This window comes from Biomphalaria glabrata, chromosome 10 (genome assembly GCF_947242115.1).
Source record: "Biomphalaria glabrata chromosome 10, xgBioGlab47.1, whole genome shotgun sequence".
NCBI lineage: Eukaryota > Metazoa > Mollusca > Gastropoda > Planorbidae > Biomphalaria > Biomphalaria glabrata.
Genome location: NC_074720.1, coordinates 5,748,883 through 5,770,356, shown reverse-complemented (window position 1 = coordinate 5,770,356; position 21,474 = coordinate 5,748,883). Strand labels below are relative to the sequence as shown.

The 21,474-nt window shown below is 33.3% G+C and overlaps 1 protein-coding gene across 2 annotated transcripts; it reads right to left on the bottom strand.

The window, feature by feature from the left end:
• Window positions 1-4,253: 4,253 nt before the first annotated feature.
• LOC106065737 (uncharacterized) lies at window positions 4,254-19,529 on the bottom strand. Of its 2 annotated transcripts, none has more exons than XM_056045309.1 (14): window positions 19,420-19,529; window positions 17,833-18,023; window positions 16,586-16,661; window positions 16,066-16,177; window positions 15,317-15,462; window positions 13,500-13,654; window positions 11,169-11,520; window positions 10,835-10,965; window positions 9,912-10,115; window positions 8,992-9,089; window positions 8,505-8,567; window positions 8,165-8,224; window positions 7,823-7,990; window positions 4,254-7,073 (listed from the first exon to the last, which is right to left on the bottom strand). In XM_056045309.1, exons 2-14 carry the CDS (start codon window positions 17,983-17,985, stop codon window positions 6,815-6,817), a joined length of 1,977 nt encoding a protein of 658 aa, XP_055901284.1. In that variant the 5' UTR covers window positions 17,986-18,023; window positions 19,420-19,529; the 3' UTR covers window positions 4,254-6,814. The 2 variants fall into 2 exon arrangements, with proteins under 2 accessions (XP_055901284.1, XP_055901283.1); XM_056045308.1 differs by having other exon boundaries at window positions 4,255-7,073; window positions 13,500-13,657.
• Between the last annotated feature and the right edge of the window lie 1,945 nt (window positions 19,530-21,474).

Genomic DNA, 21,474 nt, shown 5'->3' with positions numbered 1-21,474 from the left:
TACTTAGGGGAATACAAAATAGGGGGAGGGGAGGGGATTTCGAATCCTATCCGGGACCATCGAGACGACAGCCCAGAGCGCATACCACACGACCAGGCAGTGCACAAATTCAACAGTGTTTTATTTCCTTATGTGCGTTTTGCTCTGCACATGTAGGCTTCTGTTTGATTGTCACTTTTTATTCTTATTCAGCGGGCTATTCCGTTGTTCTTTGTCTTTTTTTTTTTTTAAATCACCTCTGATAACCCTTTACCACGTAACGATCGTCTGCGTGATTCCATTTCCGGTCTGATTTCCTCCTCCGTGGCTCAGCAAAACAATCCTCCATTTTGTCCAGGGCCTAATCTTGAGGTGTGGTCAGTCGTCATATCCCTCTGAAACCCTGAGGGGGGTGACACCGCAGTGCGAGTGAACAGATGGGGGAGGGGAGGGGCTTAACGTTGGTGACTTACAATAAATAACTTGTTGGATAGCAAGATTCCAAAGAAGAAAATAACAAACAAAAAAGGTTGGATTTACCTATAGGCAACAATAGCTATGGCTTAACTCTTTCTCTCCGTAATTATTTACCACATTCTGGTGGAATCAACGCTGGTATTGTCAGTTAGGAGAGAAAGAATTAATTAGCAGTTATATATAATATCGGGACTTAAATTGGGCCTTAAAAAAGCCTCCATAGCTCAAATACCATAGGGCCTTTTCTAGTCTAACTACGGCACTGATGACGAAAGGGGAAAAAAAAGGGGGGGGGAGGGATCATTCTATGCTATTAGTACTATTACATTTTACAAAACTGTTTCAAAGTGTTAAGTAGTATATTCATTTTGAAGTCGAATCGGTGTAATGATACATTTCAAAGCTTAAAAAAATGTAATAATTAATAGTTAATAACTTAGACGGGCCTGTCATTGAAAGGGATTCTATCCAAGACAAAAGACAGAAAAGAATGAAGAAAGACGGTCAACAGATCTTATGTGGTGCCCCCAACGGTCCAACAGACTGAGACAGGTGAAGGTGAGTTGGTGTGAACTTTAATAGCAGAATATGACACAAAAGTATAGGCTATATAAGTAACTAGCCGGACATAACCCGCGGCCTGCGGGCCGTAGTTTGTGTTTACTAATCTAGTGGATTGGATTTAGATATTTAAAAAAAATAGTTTAAAAAATAAGGTTATAGGAAGAGTAGCTGTATCAATTAGTTTGGATCAGTGATGTCATCAAATTTGTAATAGATCTAGACCAAAAACAATAAAACTATGCGATTAGAAATAGTTTTAGCAATTGCTTTTGTTTAGCGCTAATTCATGCCTTTAGCTTTCTCGATACGGTATGATTCTATCCCTTATCTGAACCAGTTATGGAACATGGGGGGGGGGGGGGGGGGGGAGAAAGAAAGGGATATCTGGGTGGATTTTATCGTAATTTTTTTTTTATATTTAAAAAAAGGGCAACGACCTGAATTCGAATTCAGGGCTTAAGCCTCCAAAGGGCGACATACTAACGACTCTGCTAGTGAGGTGCGTATGAAAGTAGAAGGTTGTATTGTTATCTATTGTTTGTTTCAAACTTACTTTAACTCTTTCGCTCCTAATCGACGATACCTTCGTTGATTTTGACCTCATTAAATTAAATTAATGTTTAATTTTTTAAACTTGACTTTGAATTATATAAAAAGAGCATACATTTCTCTTTAATTCTATACCAAATAAAATATTTTCTGATAACAAACAACAAAGCTATTGAAGCCCAATCATAACAGGGGTAGTGAAATAGTAATGAGCAAAATGAAGAATTCCTTTCAAAACGTGGAAAAATAATTAAGGAGAGAATGAGTTAAAGCGGCGACCTTTAAAGTGGACTAATTCACCACATCTGTAAAGTACAATTTCTTTCCCTTTTTTTGGAGATACCAAACAAAATAATTTATTACCAATAGTTAATTAACATTTTTTTTTTAAACCGATTCTTGTGTTGTCAGGTAAAGTAAAATAATTGTAAAAATTTCAGCATGATCCCAGATTGGGTTTGGGAGAAATAACGTGTACAAACTTTTTTACCAGACAGACAGAGTTGATATGTGAGTATATGTAAAAAGCTAAAATAGTACAAGTACCTTGTAACACCCTTCAGTTAGAGCTGTTTTTATTTTAAATCTTGTTATAAAGAGCTTCTCGGGATCTGCGAGTGTTTCTTTTGCATTTTCGGGCCCAATGCCTAAGTTAGAAGAGTGTTTTGAACGATTAACGCACATGGGAATCAATTCTGTGGCATTTTACGTCTAGAGAGACGATATTTTCCCTTTGCAACTTCTCACGTGATACACAGCTGCGGTCACAGGTTGGGCATCTGTAATCACGAGGCGCAGTTGCACTTTCACCCTACCTTCTACTTCTGGTGTGTAAGCCATCTGCAATTTAGGACCCTTCCTTTATGATCGCTCTTTCAGGTGGCTTTACCAAGTGCCTCTTTTCCTCAATTGTTAGAGTCGACTTTGAAGAGCTTCATGTCGCGTTTGTAGGCCTATAGGCCTACATCAGTATACCTTCAACGTGGGCGACAAAAGAAACATATTCCCCAATGACTGGATTTTAAGTATACTTTTAGTTATATATGTAACCTCCTTTGTAAAGCTTTACCCTTTGTATCCTCTGCCAGTACTGATAACTCTATATGAAAAACAAAGCAAAGACTTAGATTTGACAAGAATTTAAATCAGACAGCCATCTAAGAACATTGAAGTGGTAAATTCTGTAATAGTGTGGCACACAAAGCAACAGATACAATACGTCAAGCCGAGTTACATTACTCCCACTTACTCACATGCATAGATCGAGCCCTCCAGAATTGTGTTCTTCCGAATCTCTTCTTTCACGGATAAAGCGGGTCTATCTTTCAAAGGACCACCACTCCGTGACGCACTAGCTGTGAAGATTAAACAATATCGACTTTTAAGTGATGCTAAGCAATGGTCTGTTACCAGTACAACGCATAGATTACAGTAAGCTATTGTGTGCTATTTAAGTAATGTATTAGTTTATTATTAGTCTACTTCGGTCATTTCTCTTCAGGTAGTTTAACTGTTGCTTGTTATTCCTCCAGCCACCATTACCTTCCCCCTCCCCCTTGCCATTTACTCTAGATCAGTGGTTCCCAAACTTTTTTGTCGAGTAGACCCCTTGCCATGTTTTCTGATTTTCGGTAGACCCCCTGCTCAACTTGCACATTTTTGGAAATTCATTAAAAAAATTTTTAAAACAAATTTCTATCTGTAGTGAGTTGAAATTACACAACTACGGATATTATGTTTCATTTACGAATTTCTTGTTCTCTGAAGTAGTCTTTCCTACATTAAATATTAATTAATTAATATGCCTTAAGTATCATTGTAAAAGGTTTCGCAAAGAGCAGTTTTTTGTGTATTGCTTGAAGGAATGAATCCCAAAAAGTCACGACCTGCTTGGATGAAATCTATTATCATAGACCCCCGTGGACATCTCATAGACCCCCAATTTATTTTTTTCACTTTCGTAGACCCCTGGGGGTCTATATAGACCACTTTGGGAATCACTGCTCTAGATCCTGCGTATAGTCCGTTCAAGATAAATAGGTCGGTTAAGACTAGTTACCTTGTTTTTTATAGCTTTGTCTTTGAACGGATAGGGAGAGGTGGAATCAGAAATCTAAGGTACATGTACGTTTACTTATCAAATACAGACGTTACTTCAAAAAAGAAGATGATTACGTCCTACGCATGTTCCAAGGTCAATCTAGGTCATGCAGGTTAATTAATGACTTAAATTCTGCCAAGACATTGGTTTTCCTGGCTGACTCAGGCAACCCATTCCATGCTCTAGTAGCACTAGGGAAGAAGGAGCATTTTGTACAAACTTGTCCTAGCATATGGGACGAGGAATGTGCCTTTATCTTTGTGTCTTTCTGAATATGTTGTTTGTATTTTGAAGATTATGGTTCAGTGTTTTATGTATAATTACAAAGCTTAATTCAACTCATTCTGTCTGGTAATAAGTGTATACACATTATTTCTCCCACAGCCATTCTCGGATCTAGCTGAAATTTCGAGCAATTATTCATTGACATAGACAAGACACGAATCAATAAAAAAAAAAGTAAACAATAAGACAATTAATTACTTGTGGAGTATTATTTTGTTTCATAGCAACAAGGGAAACAGTATTCACATATATGGCTAAATTTGTTGGGTTTAGTCTTTTTAAACAATTGTTTCTCCCTCACGCATTCTCCAATCAAGTTGATACAATTAAACAATTATTGATTGTACCTAACAAAACATGAATCAATAAACAAAATACTGAAGTAGTCAATTAATTATTTTGTTTGATACCAAATAAGGGAAATAGCTTATACATTATTGGTCGATAAGGACAGAGTTCTTCCCCTTTAGATAAGCTTTGGATTTAACTTATAGGATTTTTTTTATATTTTGCTTTTTGCTACTTTAAAGTCTTCTATCCTAAAGGGTTTCTAAATTTAGTGGTCTACTGAAGGTGTTACTCTTATCAAATGTAAATATTCTTTTCTTACTAATAATACTAATCTAAAGTTTGTAAGGATAATTTGATGTATATTAAAACTTTTTGTTTTTTAATTTATGATTACCGGTACATAATTTGATATTTTGTTTTAGTTTAAAACTAATGACTTATATGTAATGATCATAAACATATTTGAAACCCTCTAATACAATTTTTTTTTTTATTTTGGCTTCTTGTCATTGTATCACATGTCTTGTAATTTTTTTGTATTTTGTCTGAGTGTTAGGCTTGTAAACCAAAACAGCTTAAACATCAACTGAAAGTATCCAATCAATGAAATGTTAAATACAAACAAAAGGAATGAAGCTTAAAAAAAAAAAAACAATAGCCCCCACCAGTGGTTCACGAACTTTTCCACAACAAAACACTTTGTACATTGGGAGTAGCTAACAGAATGTTAATTATTTCAAATATGATTCCCTTCAGACAAACTTGACCAGAAATCATTGAATGGTTTACCTGTGTTTCTAATTACTTTTGCAATCTAGATCAGTTCAAATATCATAACCTTGTTAGAGTATTTATATTTTTACCAAGAAGAACTTTTAACAAATCTTTTTTTTTCTGCATTTACTTAGAGATTAATTCACATGTTGGCCTACTAGTTGATTATTTCAATAGTTCGTGGAACACCTAATCCGCAAAACAGAGTTTGGGAAACACTGGCCCACACTAACCCTTATAATTAGATCCTTGTATTTTTTGTAAATTCTTGAATAGCACATCTCTGTGTGTGTGTCTGTTTCTGTACACTAACAATAAAACAACAAATGTAGATATTAAAATTACGTCTTTTTTAATAATAAAATTAAATGCATGAAAAGTGTCAAATACTGTAGGTATTTCAGTAAGATATCTAGACATGTTAGGTTTTCCTAGATTATAGTATCACATCTACTTTTAATTAATTAACAAAAACAAATAAATAAATAAAATAAAACCCTAAAATTGAGGTACAGAGTTAAAAGCTAAAACTAACACCTTAATAGACGAGTTAGAATGCTCAGATTACTAAGAGAACAATTTAGTTTACAAATTTCGAATTTAATATTTTCTATCTTTAGCATTTTCTTTTATCATTTTGTTAGGTCAGTGTGACTATTTATCTCCCTTGATTTGGTGGTCTAATTAATGAAATTTATGAAAACCAGACTTTACTTCAAAAAAGAAAATGATTACAATGTAATAATAGGGCTTTAAATATCTGCTAAAGTATCAAAGAAGTTTAATTGCATAAAGTAACCCAAAAAAAGCCAACAGATATTTCAAACTTAGGATGGTTCAAGAAGACAAAAGAAGATCTGTTTAAAAAAAAAATATTAAAAAGTTTTGAAGTGATATGATCCATGGTATGTTAGAAATGATCAAACAAATGAACCACTTTAATTCTTTGTTCTCCATCCATGTAGCATAAACTTCATGGCACGTTTTAATCTGTTTCATTGCATGATTCATAAAATATATATATTTAGCAGTAGTGCTGTAAGCTTCAGCCCAGCATTTAGGACTTTCATTATCATAACAGTAATAGTTTTCCAGGTGTGGAATGTTACAATTATAGGAAATCTATAATAATATTAAATATGTTTTTGTGATACCTTCAAGTTCAAGAATGGGTTCAGCCACTCTAATGATAACCAATGAGTCTATGCAACAAACATTACTTCTACCCCAACCCCGCACATTTTCAAAGTCTTGTCCTCAGTCTTAGAACTTAAGTTTTTTTTTTTAGAAAGAAGATTATTATATCTCTAAATTGTTCACATTAGCTTTAGAAAAAACATTGCTGGACTCATGACTTTTTTTCAAACTAAAAGATAACACCATAAACAGATACAAGTAAAGTTAGATTGAATTAAACTTAAAAAAAAAAAGCTTTCCTTAAATAAACACAAAACATTTGAAAAGCAACTAAAATAAAACTGTTCATAAGTGTAAGTATACCAATAAAACAATAAATAACTTCAACATAATAATATAAAATAGATAATATCCATTCTTTATACATAACAAATGAAATGTACAATAACAGATTAAACTGTTTTAAATAATCTGAAATTTTTAAACAACATTGAATTAAGGTGTTTTAAATGTTTTGGATGTTCCTTCACAATTGAAGATTATAACATCCTAACCCAAACCTCTTACAGGACAGCAGGGAGATGGCAGCTGGCAGAGTTTGAACCTCGGACCATAAAGACGACAGTCCAGAGAACATACCACTCCAATAAACATGCATCAATCATCTAATGTGTGTATCAGCTCTTGAGGGTCAAGTGGTTCTACTTGTACATCTTCCAGGTCCTGACTTAGCCTGATGCTGTCCTCACTCTCTTGAAGCTCAAGGCTGGCTAGTGTGGTCAGTGTACTTTTGTCCTGGTCAGACAGTTTAGTCCACATGTGAGCTACTTTAGCAGCCACTGCTGATGTGGGCACTTCCTGATTATCTGTAGTCTCATTCAGCTGTTGGTTTACTTGACAGTAATACAAGTAAAACCTAAGGAGAAAGAAAAAGTAAAAGTAATAAGGAGTCCTTTTTAAACTGTTTTCATTTCAAGGTATCATTTTAAAAAGTATCACTATTCATAGCCTTGAAGGTCAAGTGAACCAATAATGGTTTGAATTTTTGTATGACAAAAAGTTAACGTGATACACTCTGTACTCTTCTATTGTTAAAGTCTGCACTAAAACATGAAACTCATATTGATTTAGTTAACAAAGTGTGGAATAATATGTTTAATGCTTATTAAGTTTGAAATGTTACACATTAAAAAAAAATCTAAAATCTAATCAATGATTAAGTTATTTTGTTGGAGAATGTTTTCACTTTATATTGTAACAATTAAATCAAGACATGAGCTCCAAATGTAATAAAGGCTTTGATTTTGAACTAGGGTTAGAAGTTGAGCAGAGTTGCGCTTGGTTAACATTTACATACACCCCCTCCCCCTTTTATTTTCTTCATTTTTTTGTTTCTTATTCCACAATTTAATATAAATAGAGTCAAATGAGAATGTTTCAAATGTTAGCATAGAAAACAAAATCATCTTCTAAACAAAATATTGAAAGTAATTACTATAAGCTAGATAAAAAAGGAAAGCTTCATAGACTGGCTTTAATATACAAATGAATCCCAATACTCTGGTCTGACAAATGGATATTTAAGAACCATATCTATCCTGAAGACAAAGCCATCTGTAAACAAAAAAATTACACTAAAGATAAACCATACAGAATGGTTCATACCCATCAAAGTCAGTCACATCTTTCTGATGTTCCAGCACTGAAGGAGACAAAGTTTTCATATCCCAATCAAAATCAAAACTGGAAACAATTTCTGCATCAAGTTGAGGTACCACCTGAGTACTGTCCAAATCTGTGCTGTTTCTTTCAAAATCTTCCTGATCATAGAATCTAAAAACGAAAAAAAAATTATAGTGCTACACATTTATTTGTGTACTCAGCAGATGGGAGAAACTTGTTTTCTGAACTTTTTTGACAGCAAAAAATATTGTTTTATAAAAAATTTAAGAAACAAACAGAAAAAAGCTGTTGATAGTGTACCAAGTATTATAATTATTCACCAACCTTTCCAATTTCCGACGACATTTGGGTTGCTGTTTATGACAATGTGTTGATTGCTTAGACCTGAAGAAATTTCAGAAAATTTGTTTAAGAAATGTTTCTCAAAAAATGAATAAATGTTGAGATGTCAATTTTGTTTTACATCTCCTTATGAGTTCCCTTCATTTCCTTTCTATTTCTTTAGTTAGTAAAAAGAAAAGGAAAAAAAAAAGAGAATTCCTGGTGAAAATGAGTTTCAAATAAATCAAAGGCCAAAAGCAAATCGAGTATCATTTGACCAATCTAGTGTTAATAATGCCTCTGAACTTTAAAGTTCTAAAACAATGTGGATTCTTCAACTTACATTTTTCTTTTACATCTGTCTTCAGATTCGGGCAGAACTGTTACATACTGTCTTTCTGGTGTGCTACAAATGTAAAGGAAAAAAGTTCTCATTATCAGTAGTTGAGTTAGATTTTGTATGATACTTTCAGAGTTTTTAGCTTCTGAACCAAGGTTTTCTTGGGTTTACGGATGTCCTTAAGTCCACCCAACTCTAATTTGTTCCTGACATTAGTTGGGGAAAATAAAGGCAGTTGGTCATTGAGCTGACCACATGACATGCTCTTTTAACCATAAGCCATAGAAGCAGATGATCTTCACATCATCTCCTCGATGATAATCACAATGTCTGAAAGGGGTACTTTGCTTTATTTTTTAAACTTAAACCAATGTAAAAAAAAAAAAAGGAAAAAAAAAAAGTTATATTACTATGGCAAGTAAACACTCAGAAAAGAAAAAAAAAATTAAGTCTTATATTTAGGGAAATTTACAGTAATCAGAAAACATACCTATCTTTTCCATGACTATCTTCCAAGTCAGCACTGTCAATAGATTCAAAACACAATAGACTATTCTCCAATCCAGATAATGTGCTACTGGCATAACTCTAATAAAAGTAAAATTAAAAGATGTTACAAATGCAGAATAAATGTTTTAGTAAGAAATTGTTTTTGCTATTTTTCAAACCTTTAATATGACCTAAAATTTAAGTTGTTATCACACAGTGATATGTTGACTATGCTGATTGATGAGGTAACTTTCAATTTTGTTAATACTATTCCTCTAATTAAGTAAGCTCAATAAACAAAACAATGAGAAGAATTTATCTCAATTCATCACATTTAATTTACCAAAAAGAAAAACACTGTCAATTGAAAAAAAAACCACTAATTTGAAATACTGCATGATATTACGATATTACAATAGATCTAGTAATCAGGAAACTATACCATAAACTATTTTTTCATATAATTATTTCCATTCCTAATTTTTAAATGTCTGTTTCTATGTCACAGAGAAAGAGATCATAAGACAACATTAAAAGAATGGACAGGCCTTTCAATGAAAGAGATTCTATTCAAGGCAAACGACAGGTATGGAGAAAGATGATGTATGGTGCCTCTAGGGTTGAACAGACTAAGGGATGGATGGAAGATCTACATCACATTGGTTAAATAAGTGCCACTACCAAAAAAAAAGACAAAATCTCCAATTTATGTGCTAAATATTTAATCTAACTCATTACAACAGGTAATAAATGTTCTTTATTGTAACAGTTATCCTAAAGACTACCGCTGTCATTCTTTACCAAAATGTAAAAACTAAGGTGCTTTTTGACTTCAACACAACTATGAAGAAATTAATGAGCTTATGTTCAACATAATAAAAGGCCAACATAATACTAAAAAATTCAATAAATTGTCCATACTTGCAATTCTGATCTAGATTCAAATGGGGAATTCAAGGCTTTCCATGGTGAAACAAAAGAGTTATTCCCATCAGAACTGAACTCATCTGGGAGCTTGACTGGTGTAAAACCTGAGCTGGGTGATGAGAACAATTGCCTGTCTGGACTTAGAGGCTGAAACGCTTGAGTATTGCTTACCATTTGAGGGTTTACATTGAAGTTAAGCTTTAAAAAAAAATACAAGTAGTAATAACAAGTTTAAAACAGGTAAGCATAACATGTTCCTAAACTTACTCTAACTATTGAAATTGTTTACACTAAAGGAAAAGGAAGTTGCCCATAGTAAGAAAGCAAAACATGCAACCCCTTGATATATTTGTATTTAGATGTTGTATAAAAAATGCATTTTTTTAATAAACGAAAAATAAGTCCGAACGACAGTCCAGCGCGCAAACCGCAAGACCAGGCAGCCATTAATCATTGGATTGATTTATGCATTGTCATCAACTATGAATAATTCTGTGAAATTTCAACTTGATCCCAATTTGGGAAGTGGGAGAAAAAATGTGTCAATGCCTTTGATTTATTCATGTCTTGTCAGGTATAAAGAATAATTGTGCAAAGTTTCAAATTAAGAATGGAGAAAAAACATGTTCAAACTTTTTACCAAACAGACAGACAGAGTGAGTAGATATAAGCTTTGTAATTAAGTTGATCTCAAACATAATAACTGTTGAGACAATCCAAGGATTCAAAGGAAACTATTTTTTCCAGGTAAGAATAATACTCTTAGAAGTCATAATTCAAAAGATTACACCAAATACTCAAGTCTTTGTTAAGAATATTCATACTAATCTGCAGTTTTTGTACTCTAATACAATTTTTTTTTTTTTTGGATAAAAAGTTACAAAGTTATTCAAAGCAGATTGAAAAAAAAAACTAACCTTTTTTCTGGCAGACCCAATCTTTGTTGGTCGTTTCAGAAGTAGATCTGTATCAAAGGTTGAGACCAGTGGATGTAACTTTTGGAATGTTGGACTGGAAGCTGAACACAAAAGTGGATCACAGCCAGTCACTAATTTAAAAGAAAGAAATGTGAAAAGGATTAAGATTTTAATATAAACCCTCTGGTGAGACTCTTATTGATAAGTGAAGTTGAGTAAGTAAAAATGAACCCCAGTCTTCAAATAACCTATTTCAAAAAGAATTGAAAAAAGAAGATAATTTAGATGGATCTGATTAGGTGATGGATGAACAAATGGCATTGCTCCTGCTTACTTGGAGTTGAAGGAGTGATTGTTTCTTCTTTCTTAATTTCTGTTAATGCCACTTCCACTGGACTGTTTAATATGTAAGTGTTGGAATCAGCCTGATTACTCTTCTCAAAGACATTTGGCTTGTGACTTTTTTCTTTCAAATTGGGCAACAGGGTGCTTACCCTTCTGCCATCTTTTCTATCGTACACATGATTGTCAGTATAGCTGACAACAACTTTATAAGAATTGTTGACATCAGTTTGGTTGGCACTGTCTTCTGAGACTTCTTGTTTCACTTTTTCTTCTGTGGGAAAAGTAAGCTTGGAATACTTCTGTCTCACTGGCTTGAGGTGGGTAGATGCATCAGGCACTTTCTGGAGATATACAAAAAATTATTTTGAAAGAAAAATTCTGAAATCAACACAAGATAAGTGGCTTCTCAGTCCTAGCTATGTATGTTCTATGTATTTTGCCACATCCAGAGCAGACATAAATGTTGTCTGTTTGTAGTCGGTTTAGGTTCTCTTTTCGATGTTTCTATCTGTCCTTATAAGAAGATATTCTTTTGGTTACAAATGTGTGTTCCACAGCCTTTGTAAGAAATAAGAATAAATGAGAAATGGACAATCTCTCATCATCCAAATCACAAGAAAGATGACGTCTATCTATTATAAGCTATCCCAACAAGATCAACGTCTAATCTTTCAACTCAGAACTGGACACAACAGAATGAGACAATGTTCCGGAAGCTCAAAATTGGAACCAGTTAAATCTGCCCTTGTAGAGTGTCATCAGCGAATGCCGACCATGTCCTTCAAACCTGCATTCTTTACCAAAAGGCCCAAACACACTGGTCCCAAAACACCACTGGAGAAAAAAAAACTATATAGCGAACTCTCTGATTTGGAAACCACTGCGCAGTTCATCTCATTAATTGGTCTAGTCATCTGAACACTCCAACATAATAATGAGAACGAGGAAGAAGAAGAAGAAAGCCTTTGTAAGAAATCTCCAGCTGTCTTGATTAGTAGCCCCCCCTAACAAGCATTGAAATTACAATGTATATATTTATTCTCCAGAACAACAATCAGACCAAAGCTTTAAAAAAAGAATCCCTCAGACATTAATAGTGATGGGATAATCAACACAAAAGATAGAGCTGTGTCCTACATACAGAAATAAAAACTAGGATATTACACAAAGGATGTATGGAATAGCAAGTGAGAGAAAGCAGAGGAAATTTAGAGAAGTTTGAACAGAAATAAGACTTAAAGTACTAGCCAAAGATCTTTCTAAATGATGACTCTTTGTTGAGAAAAGAGATAATTATTGAAGAAAAAAATGCTAGTAAATTGCACACACAAAACAAACAGCTGTTTGCATTTGGTATATAAATGATGAATATACATTGTATATTAAAGAGAAAATCTGTTCAGTTTGTTAAGAAATAAAACCATGTATGGAAAAAAATGCATGTAAAAAACACGGATTTTAGTAAAATGGTATTGACTTACTACGCTTGTTGAATTTTTAGAAATCGCAAAGCAAACTTTCCTATTCAATACCAATAGACTTTAGTAGTATTTAAAAGTCAAGTAACAAGGATTTTACAAGTTAGCTCATAAATTGACTTCAAAAATAAATGTACAAATAATAATAGCTAAATGATACTAAATGAAATTTCATATCTGATAGAATTCTTAGTCATAAACTATAATACAAACTAGGAAGGTAAACATGAATAGAGATTTTTGGCTCTTTCCCTCACATTATAAAACTGAATAAAAAGATTGAGTTAAAAATATAAGGATTAAAAAAAAAAAAAAAGATAATTTTTCTTTTAAAGTTGAAACTCATTGATTTTAATTTAAATGAAAAGTAGTTTACATATTGTGGTGAACCTGCTGTTTCCCCCAATAAAAACTTTTTAGAATAAGCGGAGAACTTGCCTTTTTTTTTTATCTTGCAGATCACATCAAAACGATGTCATGACTAATTTTTTTTTATATGAATACCTCATGCGGGACACATATATGTGTTCATTGAGATTTTTTTTATCAAAGTAAGAAATATTAAATTTGAATGGATTTGTATCTCAATTAGGGGATTATTCTTCTTTGTTAATAATTTCAATGGATTATTATTTCATTAAATATGACTGCATCCTTCTATACAGATCCACTGGATTAGCGAGTTTCATAGAACCTTAATTTAATATGCCCTACATAAAAGTAATTTAAAAAATACAAAGTTCTTTTCTTTTCTAAAACAAAATGCTTTTTAAACTGAACATTGTAATTATTTATGAAAATGTCTCACTGCCAAAGAACTTAACAAGAAACTTAGTACCGACCTGCTCTCCTTCACATTTCAGTGCTTTCAGCAAGTAAGTATAGTCCACACCAATGGAGGAATGTTCTGCTTCTTTCTCAACATTCTCAACTTTAATTTCAAAGCTGTGGTCTAAATTTGGCTCTGTTGTATCTGTATTGTTTTTTATATTTGTAACTGCTAATAATAAAAAGCAAAAAAAAAAAGTGATTTGCATCACTAAAATATAGTGTGTTTTTTTATTATTTGAAATATTGCAAAAAACATAATAGGAAAAAAAAAAAGATTAGTTATTTTGAATGGATTTAAGCTAAGTAAGGACCAAAACTAAATACAGTTAATTAGTTTTACAAAATTAGATTAACTTTAATGTTTACAAAAAAAAACAAGTTTGAAATTATCTTATTATACTTAGACTTAGGTCCTCCCGCATTCCATAGCCTCTTCTCAGCTGGTGACAACAGAGTTCTAGTGCAACACCAAGTTAGATATGGACAGCCTTGTTTTGGCTATCCTCTTTTCAGCTTCAAGTTATGGCTGATTTTAGTTAATGTGTTTTGTCTTGACTAAGGATATGTCCCACAAATATCATACAAAGTTTCAGCCATCACTTTACTTAGGGGGCAAGTGCCAGTGTGAGAAAGAATTTTCTCTACTGGTGACATGAAATTGATATGTTCTTCTCAGGATCCTTCAATGCCATCACTGCTGAACCACATTTAGCCTCTCTTCAACATTTATGTATGACTTCTACATCTCACTCACAAGTGTAAGTGGCTGTTGAGACGATGATAGTATTGAGGAAGTGGATCTTGATCTCCAGGCTTATTGACTTGTTTGCCAAGACAGACCCTATCCAACATGCAACACGTGGTATGCATCTCCATGGTTTGTGATAATGCTGCTTAATTAGATGAACTTTTCTATTTGTTCAAGTTCTGTATGCTTAATGTTGATAGGAGGGTACTAGCTGACCTGTAGCCAATACGCTTAACTTTGATTTTATCAAGCTTTATCCATAGAGGCTGATTTTTAGTGAGTGGATAATCAAAGCTCTCCGCTTTTGTATACATTTAATTGTTTTCCAGGGTAATGCTTTATCCTCTATAAAGACCAATTTTCATCAGTCGTTTTAGTTCACACTAGGGGATACCGAATGCAGCCTGATTTATTGTCCTTTTCATCAGTCTTTAGAGACAGGGCAACACGCAAGATTTGTTGAACATCTTTCTCCATTCCTCTCTGTATTTTGCCTCGGATAGAACCTCTTTCAATGACAGGCTAGTCCACTCTTTTATTTTGTCTTCCCATCGCTTTCTCTGTCTGCCTCTTCTTCTTTTTCCTGGTACTGTTCCCTGTATGAAGGTCTTTGCGAGCCCCCAAAGACCTTGTAAAATGGCCATTGAGCTTTAGTTTGCGTTTGTTTGTTTTTTTACAATAGTTAGCAGGTCATTTCTGTAGTAGCCCTGTCTCTAATCCCTTTGTTTGTGATGTGGTCTTTAAAATGTGATGCCTAGGATCCTTCAGTGGTATCTCAATTCCATTGCTAGGATCCTCCTCTCTGGATCTGCAGTCAGCGTCTAAGACTTGCAAGCATATAAGAATGTGGCCATAACCAGGGAGCACATCAGTCTGATTTTGGTGTCAAAAGTCTTTCCATATTATTTTGAATTGTGCAAGTGCTGCTGTGGACTATGCAATTTGAGTCAGTAGTTCAGTTTCATTCTATAAACAATTGTGTTGTCCTCCACATTTTGTCATACAAACCCAATTTTAAAAAAACATTTAAGTTTTTGGAAAACAATTCTAAATTAAGTTTCTGCTATATCTATTGTGTACCTTCACTTCCAGCATTGAAACTGTCTTCCCAGCTTAGTCTAATAACATCTGAAACAACTAGAAGCTTAGAAGGATCTGCCTGCATATTGAAAACATCTTCTTTAATGTCATGAAGCAAGTTATAGCACCTACGCCCATGAGTTGAACTGAAATATGAGAATAAGAATATAAGCTTAGTTATTAATATTATTGCAAATGAAAGATTAAGAAAAAGTTTTTAAAATTCTTAGAAAAACTTTCTTTATGCTTTCGAAGATGTGACAATTAACATAAAAATAACAATAGATCTACAATAAGTTTTGTGAAAATAAAAATCTTTAATTTAAGATCAATTTATAAAATGGAAATTATACAAATTTTATAACAATGGCTCACAGAATATTACCAAAGTGAGAAAAGTGTGCTATGGAGTTCAGGTATATTTAGTACAAGTTAAATTAATTACAAATAAAATAAATCTAAATTCAAAATATTAAGTTGAAACTTGTAGAATTAAAAAAATAAGTATGAAAAAAAAATAAAAGAGTGAAATGTATGAGGTTACAGATCTTTTTTTCATATTTTTAATATAAATCTTACATTATATTTTTAGAATGCAATCAAAATAAGTAGATTTATTCTACATAAAATTCAATAAAATCCTAAAATATTCCTAATGACCTTGTTTTCTGTTACCTAGTAAATGAATGTGTTAAATGTGCATATCAATGTGCCATTATTACATACAAATACAAATTATAAAAACTTGCCTGTGAAATATCAATCGCTGCTTTTCAGTAAAATCAGTTTGCAGTTTTTCTAGAGTACAGTGTGACCAGCTTTCTTCATCTTTCATCAAGATCTCTTTACCTTGACTTTTACCTGCAAGATTAGAATTAAAGGTAATATTAATGTCTTTGTCAATCAATACAAAGGATTTTTCAGTACTCTATTTTGTTTTCAATTTTAATCCTTGACTAATCATACTGTAAAGAGATTTAATAAAACATGCTATTGGAAAAAGAAAGTTGGTTGGATGATAGAAAGAAGAGCACCTACTACAAGTCCCGCAACGTTTATTTTTTTTTTTACAAGGAGAAGTTGAAAACTTAGGAACATTTCATCAAAACACAAGGTAGAGACCATTAACAACTACTACACATTTTCTGATAAGTGAAAACAAAGTGATTTTGCAACATGAAGATTTTTTTAATTATTTTTTTTTAGTAACTGACTAATTACTTCTCGCTTTATTAGCTAATGATTGATTTATAAAATGACATTTCTTACCTTCCACATGGAGCATATGGCAGAGCGCTGTTTCAAGTTTCTTGATATGTTTTTCAGATTCTTGTAATATCAAGGCCTTATCACATAAAGAAATGGAACAAGAAAAACATGTTTCATTATTTCTTTGGAATCTTTCAATATCTATTGACAAAAGAACAAGTAAAATGTTTGTATTTTAGGTTCCTTCAGAAAAAAAGAATGTAAAAACTTTATTACTTGATAGCAGTTAGTTAGATACAGGCAGTACGAACATTCAATCAGTTAGAGAGAGTCAGTAGAGGAGTTACTTTAGGGTCCTCAGAGAGTCAGGACATATGTTTTGAAGAATTCTATTGCACTGTGTAAAGAGTTAAGGGTGGCTGCCTGGTTGTGCGGTTTGCACGCTGGACTGTCGTTTAGATTTATCGATGGTCCCAGGTTCAAACCCTGCCCGCACCCATCCCCCGTCGTCCTGCGGGAGGTTTGGACTAGGAAGTTATTATCTTCAACTCTTAAGGAACATCCGAAACATTTAAAACATTTACAAGGAGTATCATTATGAAATGTATTTGAAGCTGAATTTCACTAATAGTTCTGGAAGTTATTCAGAAATTCAGTGAGCCATATGGCTGGATTGCCTACACATATATATATATATTTCATCTTTATAAATGTCTGGTCTGCTGATATGGTGTTAGTCTGTGAAGTTCTATGTTCGTCGTCATTTATAAGACTCAGAACACGTGCACAAGAACCCAATGTCACATACGTCTACATCTATAAACCAACCCAGTGACACGTCCTAAGCATCATGCATGTTAACCAATGACTTAAATTCTGCCAAGTCATTGGTTTTCCTGGATGGCTCAGGCAACTCATTCCATGCTCTAATAGCACTAGGAAAGAAGAAGCATTTGTACAAGTGTGTCCTAGCATACGGAACAAGGAATGTCCTATCATTATATCCTAGCCCAAACTTCCCACAGGACAACATGAAACTCAAGTGAGCATGTTTCAAACTTCTGATGGAATTATTAATTCTGCTTATTTGTGTTTCACTACCCTGTTATGCTTAAACTTCAATTAATTTTTTATATGTAATCAGAAAATGTTATATTAGGTATATAATTATAGAAGAATGCATGTTCTTTTTATATAAAACAAATTAAAGTTTATAAAACCAAAAATTAATTGAATTTAATGGGGTCAAATCAATTTTGGTATCGTCAGGAGAGAAAGAGTTAATCAGACTTCAATCTATTACATACCTTTGATATTTTTCGTTTAGATAAATTCTGAACATTGGGTATAACATATTTAAGAACATCATAACATGTGGCCACACTAGCTCTCCATTTAGCATCACTTTGCCTTCTTTTGGCACGGAGAGGGCTATAACCAATGCCATGAGATTTATTCATCTCTCTGATCTTTCCTAGATCTAGAGCTGTAAAGAATTCTGAAACAGAAATAAAAAAGTAAAACTAATACTTCAAGATAGTCTAGACTCTAATTCTATACTGGCTAAATCTATATCTATAGGGCCTATCTAAATCACATCTATAGGCAAAATATTAAACTCCATCTCAGATCAAGTTCACTAACCCCTAGGAATCCACTCCTGTTAAAACAACAGCCCCATGAAAAAAATTTGTTAAAACATTAATACCAAATCACCTTAAAACCCTAGTAATAAGCTTCAAAGTATTAGAAACAAAATTGGCAGACTTAGATATCTTATTAGAAAGAGTAAAGCCTAACATAATTGCAGGAACAGAAATACAGCTGAATCCTGAAATTTATACCTTAGAAATGTTCAATTTTTAGGAAAGGCAAATAATCATGGAGGAGTTCTTTTAGCAATTAACACCCTAATAGCAGAAGAAAATACTTATCAAATAAAAAAAAATATTGAATTAAATTATTTCAATATTAACACCATTATATACAGGCCACCAATTTCTGGTTTAGAGAATATGCAAGAACTATGTAATCTATTGTCAATACTGTTATAACTCTGGTGTTGGCGCAGCTAGGGGTAGTAGTGTACATGTGTCTAGTCAGCCAATGCAAATCGTCTCAGGCCAGTATTAGATGAGGCCAGCGCTAGATGAGCGGTCAACCGAGACGAGCGGAGATTAATTAAGTAATTTAGTAGTTAAGTAATTACTGTCAAAGTTTCAAGAAACATCTAAAGTGAACACTACTCAGGCCAGTCACTTCAGATACATTCATGTGATCAACCAGAAGGCCTTGTTCTGTTTACTACCTTTTTTATTCCTGTTAACAGCCAACAGTATAAGTGTGGTTGGAATGTCTATACATAAAGATCTAAATGGAAGTTTATAATCTAGCCCTCATCCCTTATATGGATGTGAGTTACCGGGGGGAGGGAGGGGGTAAAACAATAGCTTTACATAGATCTACATGGTTACAGAGAATCTAAAAAACTGCCATTGCTTGCCTTTGGAAAAATGGAACAAAAATACAGGAACAAATGGCGTGATTACTCTCAAGGATTACTTTCCCTTCATATCACTAACTTAGTAACAGTATTATCTACATAGATCGCTATAGATCTAGATTCTAGACTATAATTCTAATCATCAGTGTCATCACTCATTAAATTTAATGTAACACTATTAGTGAGTATTACACTAACAAAAATAATAAACTTTTATAAAGTTAATAATTATAAAGACAAAGTAACAAAGTATAAAAATTAAATATTTATAAGAATTTCAAGATTCAAATTAATTCAATCATTTATGGCTCTAGGTTATATTAGTAGATCTAGATCTTATAGTAATACGATCTCGATGTAGTCTGCCAAAAACATTTTGAAATTAACTTGCTTTATAACTTTTAGAGATGGGACTGTGAGACTGGATTCATGTATCCTCCAAAAGTAGGTTACGTAAATGAAGTCTGCTAGATCTCTATGTAAGCCAGCAGTCATCATCTTTTGGTCGTTTGGTGTACTTAAAAAAAATAATTATATCAACTTTTTTCGCATTTTATTTTCTATCAATATACTAATATATTTATAATTAGTCGAGTTCGAGATTCCTTGGCGTTATAGGCTTCATACGAGAGCTATTCAACCTGAAGCAAATGAATCAAAACAGAGGCGGACTGAGTGTCGAAATCGTCTCTGGAATTAGCATATAACCCGGCCCACAAATGGCATACCATATGATGTGCATCTTAATCGACCACGTTGGACAATGGTTATGCTTGCCTTAGAAGTGGCTAAATATGCACGTCACAGCTTGGGCTGAGTATCCACGAGAAATACTGCATTGCTCATCAATCTTCGGACTCGAAGACAAGCCCTATTAGATTTTTAGGTAGACCTATTTCTTATCTTCTATATCTTGTTATCTTATAGATAACAGATAAGTAGAAGGTAATGCTTAATACGTCCTACGCTTTTCATGTGTCAATCTAGTCATGCATTTTAATCACATATTGACTTAAACTCTGCTAAGTCGTTGGTTTTCCTAGGTGATTCAGGCAACCCACTCCATTCTGTAATAGCACTAAAGGAAAAGGAGCACTTGTACGAGTTTGTCCTAGCATAAGGAATAAGAAATGCGCCTCTATCATTGTGTAAGATGTAATGTTTGATAATACATTGAAATGTAACCATGGGTGAGATTACGTCTTCTTCTTCTTCTTGTTTTTTCTACGTGCAGGTAGTCTGTGTAATACTTGATTATATGTGAGTTATAGCCCTTAGTCGTTGTGAGTTATGCGTCTTTTGTTGTAAACAAGCAGTTCTGCCCGAGATGGCGCCCAGTGATGATTGAATAAAAGTGTATGGCCCATCATCCACATTCGTTGCCTTCATTCTTTAATACGTAATTAACATGGTGGCAGCGGTGGGATGTACTAAAACTTATTTCTAGCAGAATCACAAACTTAGTAAGCTAGAAATGAATTCCTTAGTGCATGTTTTAGTCACTAGTTCAGTAAAGTATAACACTTGGAAATTGAACGTAGATAAAGAACTTTTGATTCGATACAGGCATTTTCTTATCTTATATAATACAGACGTTACTTCAAAAAGAAGATGATTACGTCCTACGCGTCATGTATTTAGTCATGCATATTAACCAATGACCTAAATTCTGACAAGTCACTGGTTTTCCTGGCTAGCTCAGGCAACCCATTTCATGCTCTAATAGTACTAGGGAAGAAGGAGTATTTGTACACATTTGTCATAGCATATGGAGCGAGGAATGTGCCTTTATCTTTGTGTCTTTCTGAGTATTTTATTAGATTTTTTTTTGTATTTGAAGATTATTGTTCAACGCTTAATTGCTAGTTTACTTTTGAGTCTTCTATCCCGAAGGCTTTCTAAATTTAGTGATTTTTCTAAAGGTGTTACTCTAGTCAAATGTGTTCTGCATAGACATATATAAATATAGACTGGAAAAAGGAAATAACTTCATGTAACTTCAAAACATGTATATCTATTGTTGTCGAATTTCCGAATTCTGAAAAGTTGCATGATCTTCAGTCTTAGAGATTAAACAAAACTATACTGCTCATAAATGCTGTATAATAAAGTACACAAAATTGCAAGACACACATTTTCGTTTCATAAAACTCTTTTATCGGCCAGTCTATATTCTTATCTTATCTTATATAATACAGACGTTACTTCAAAAAAGAAGATGATTACGTCCTACGCGTCATGCATTTAGTCATGCATATTAACCAATGACTTAAATTCTGCCAAGTCACTGGTTTTCCTGGCTAGCTCAGGCAACCCATTTCATGCTCTAATAGTACTAGGGAAGAAGGAGTATTTGTACACATTTGTCATAGCATATGGATCGAGGAATGTGCCTTTATCTTTGTGTCTTTCTGAGTATTTTATTAGATTTTTTTTTGTATTTGAA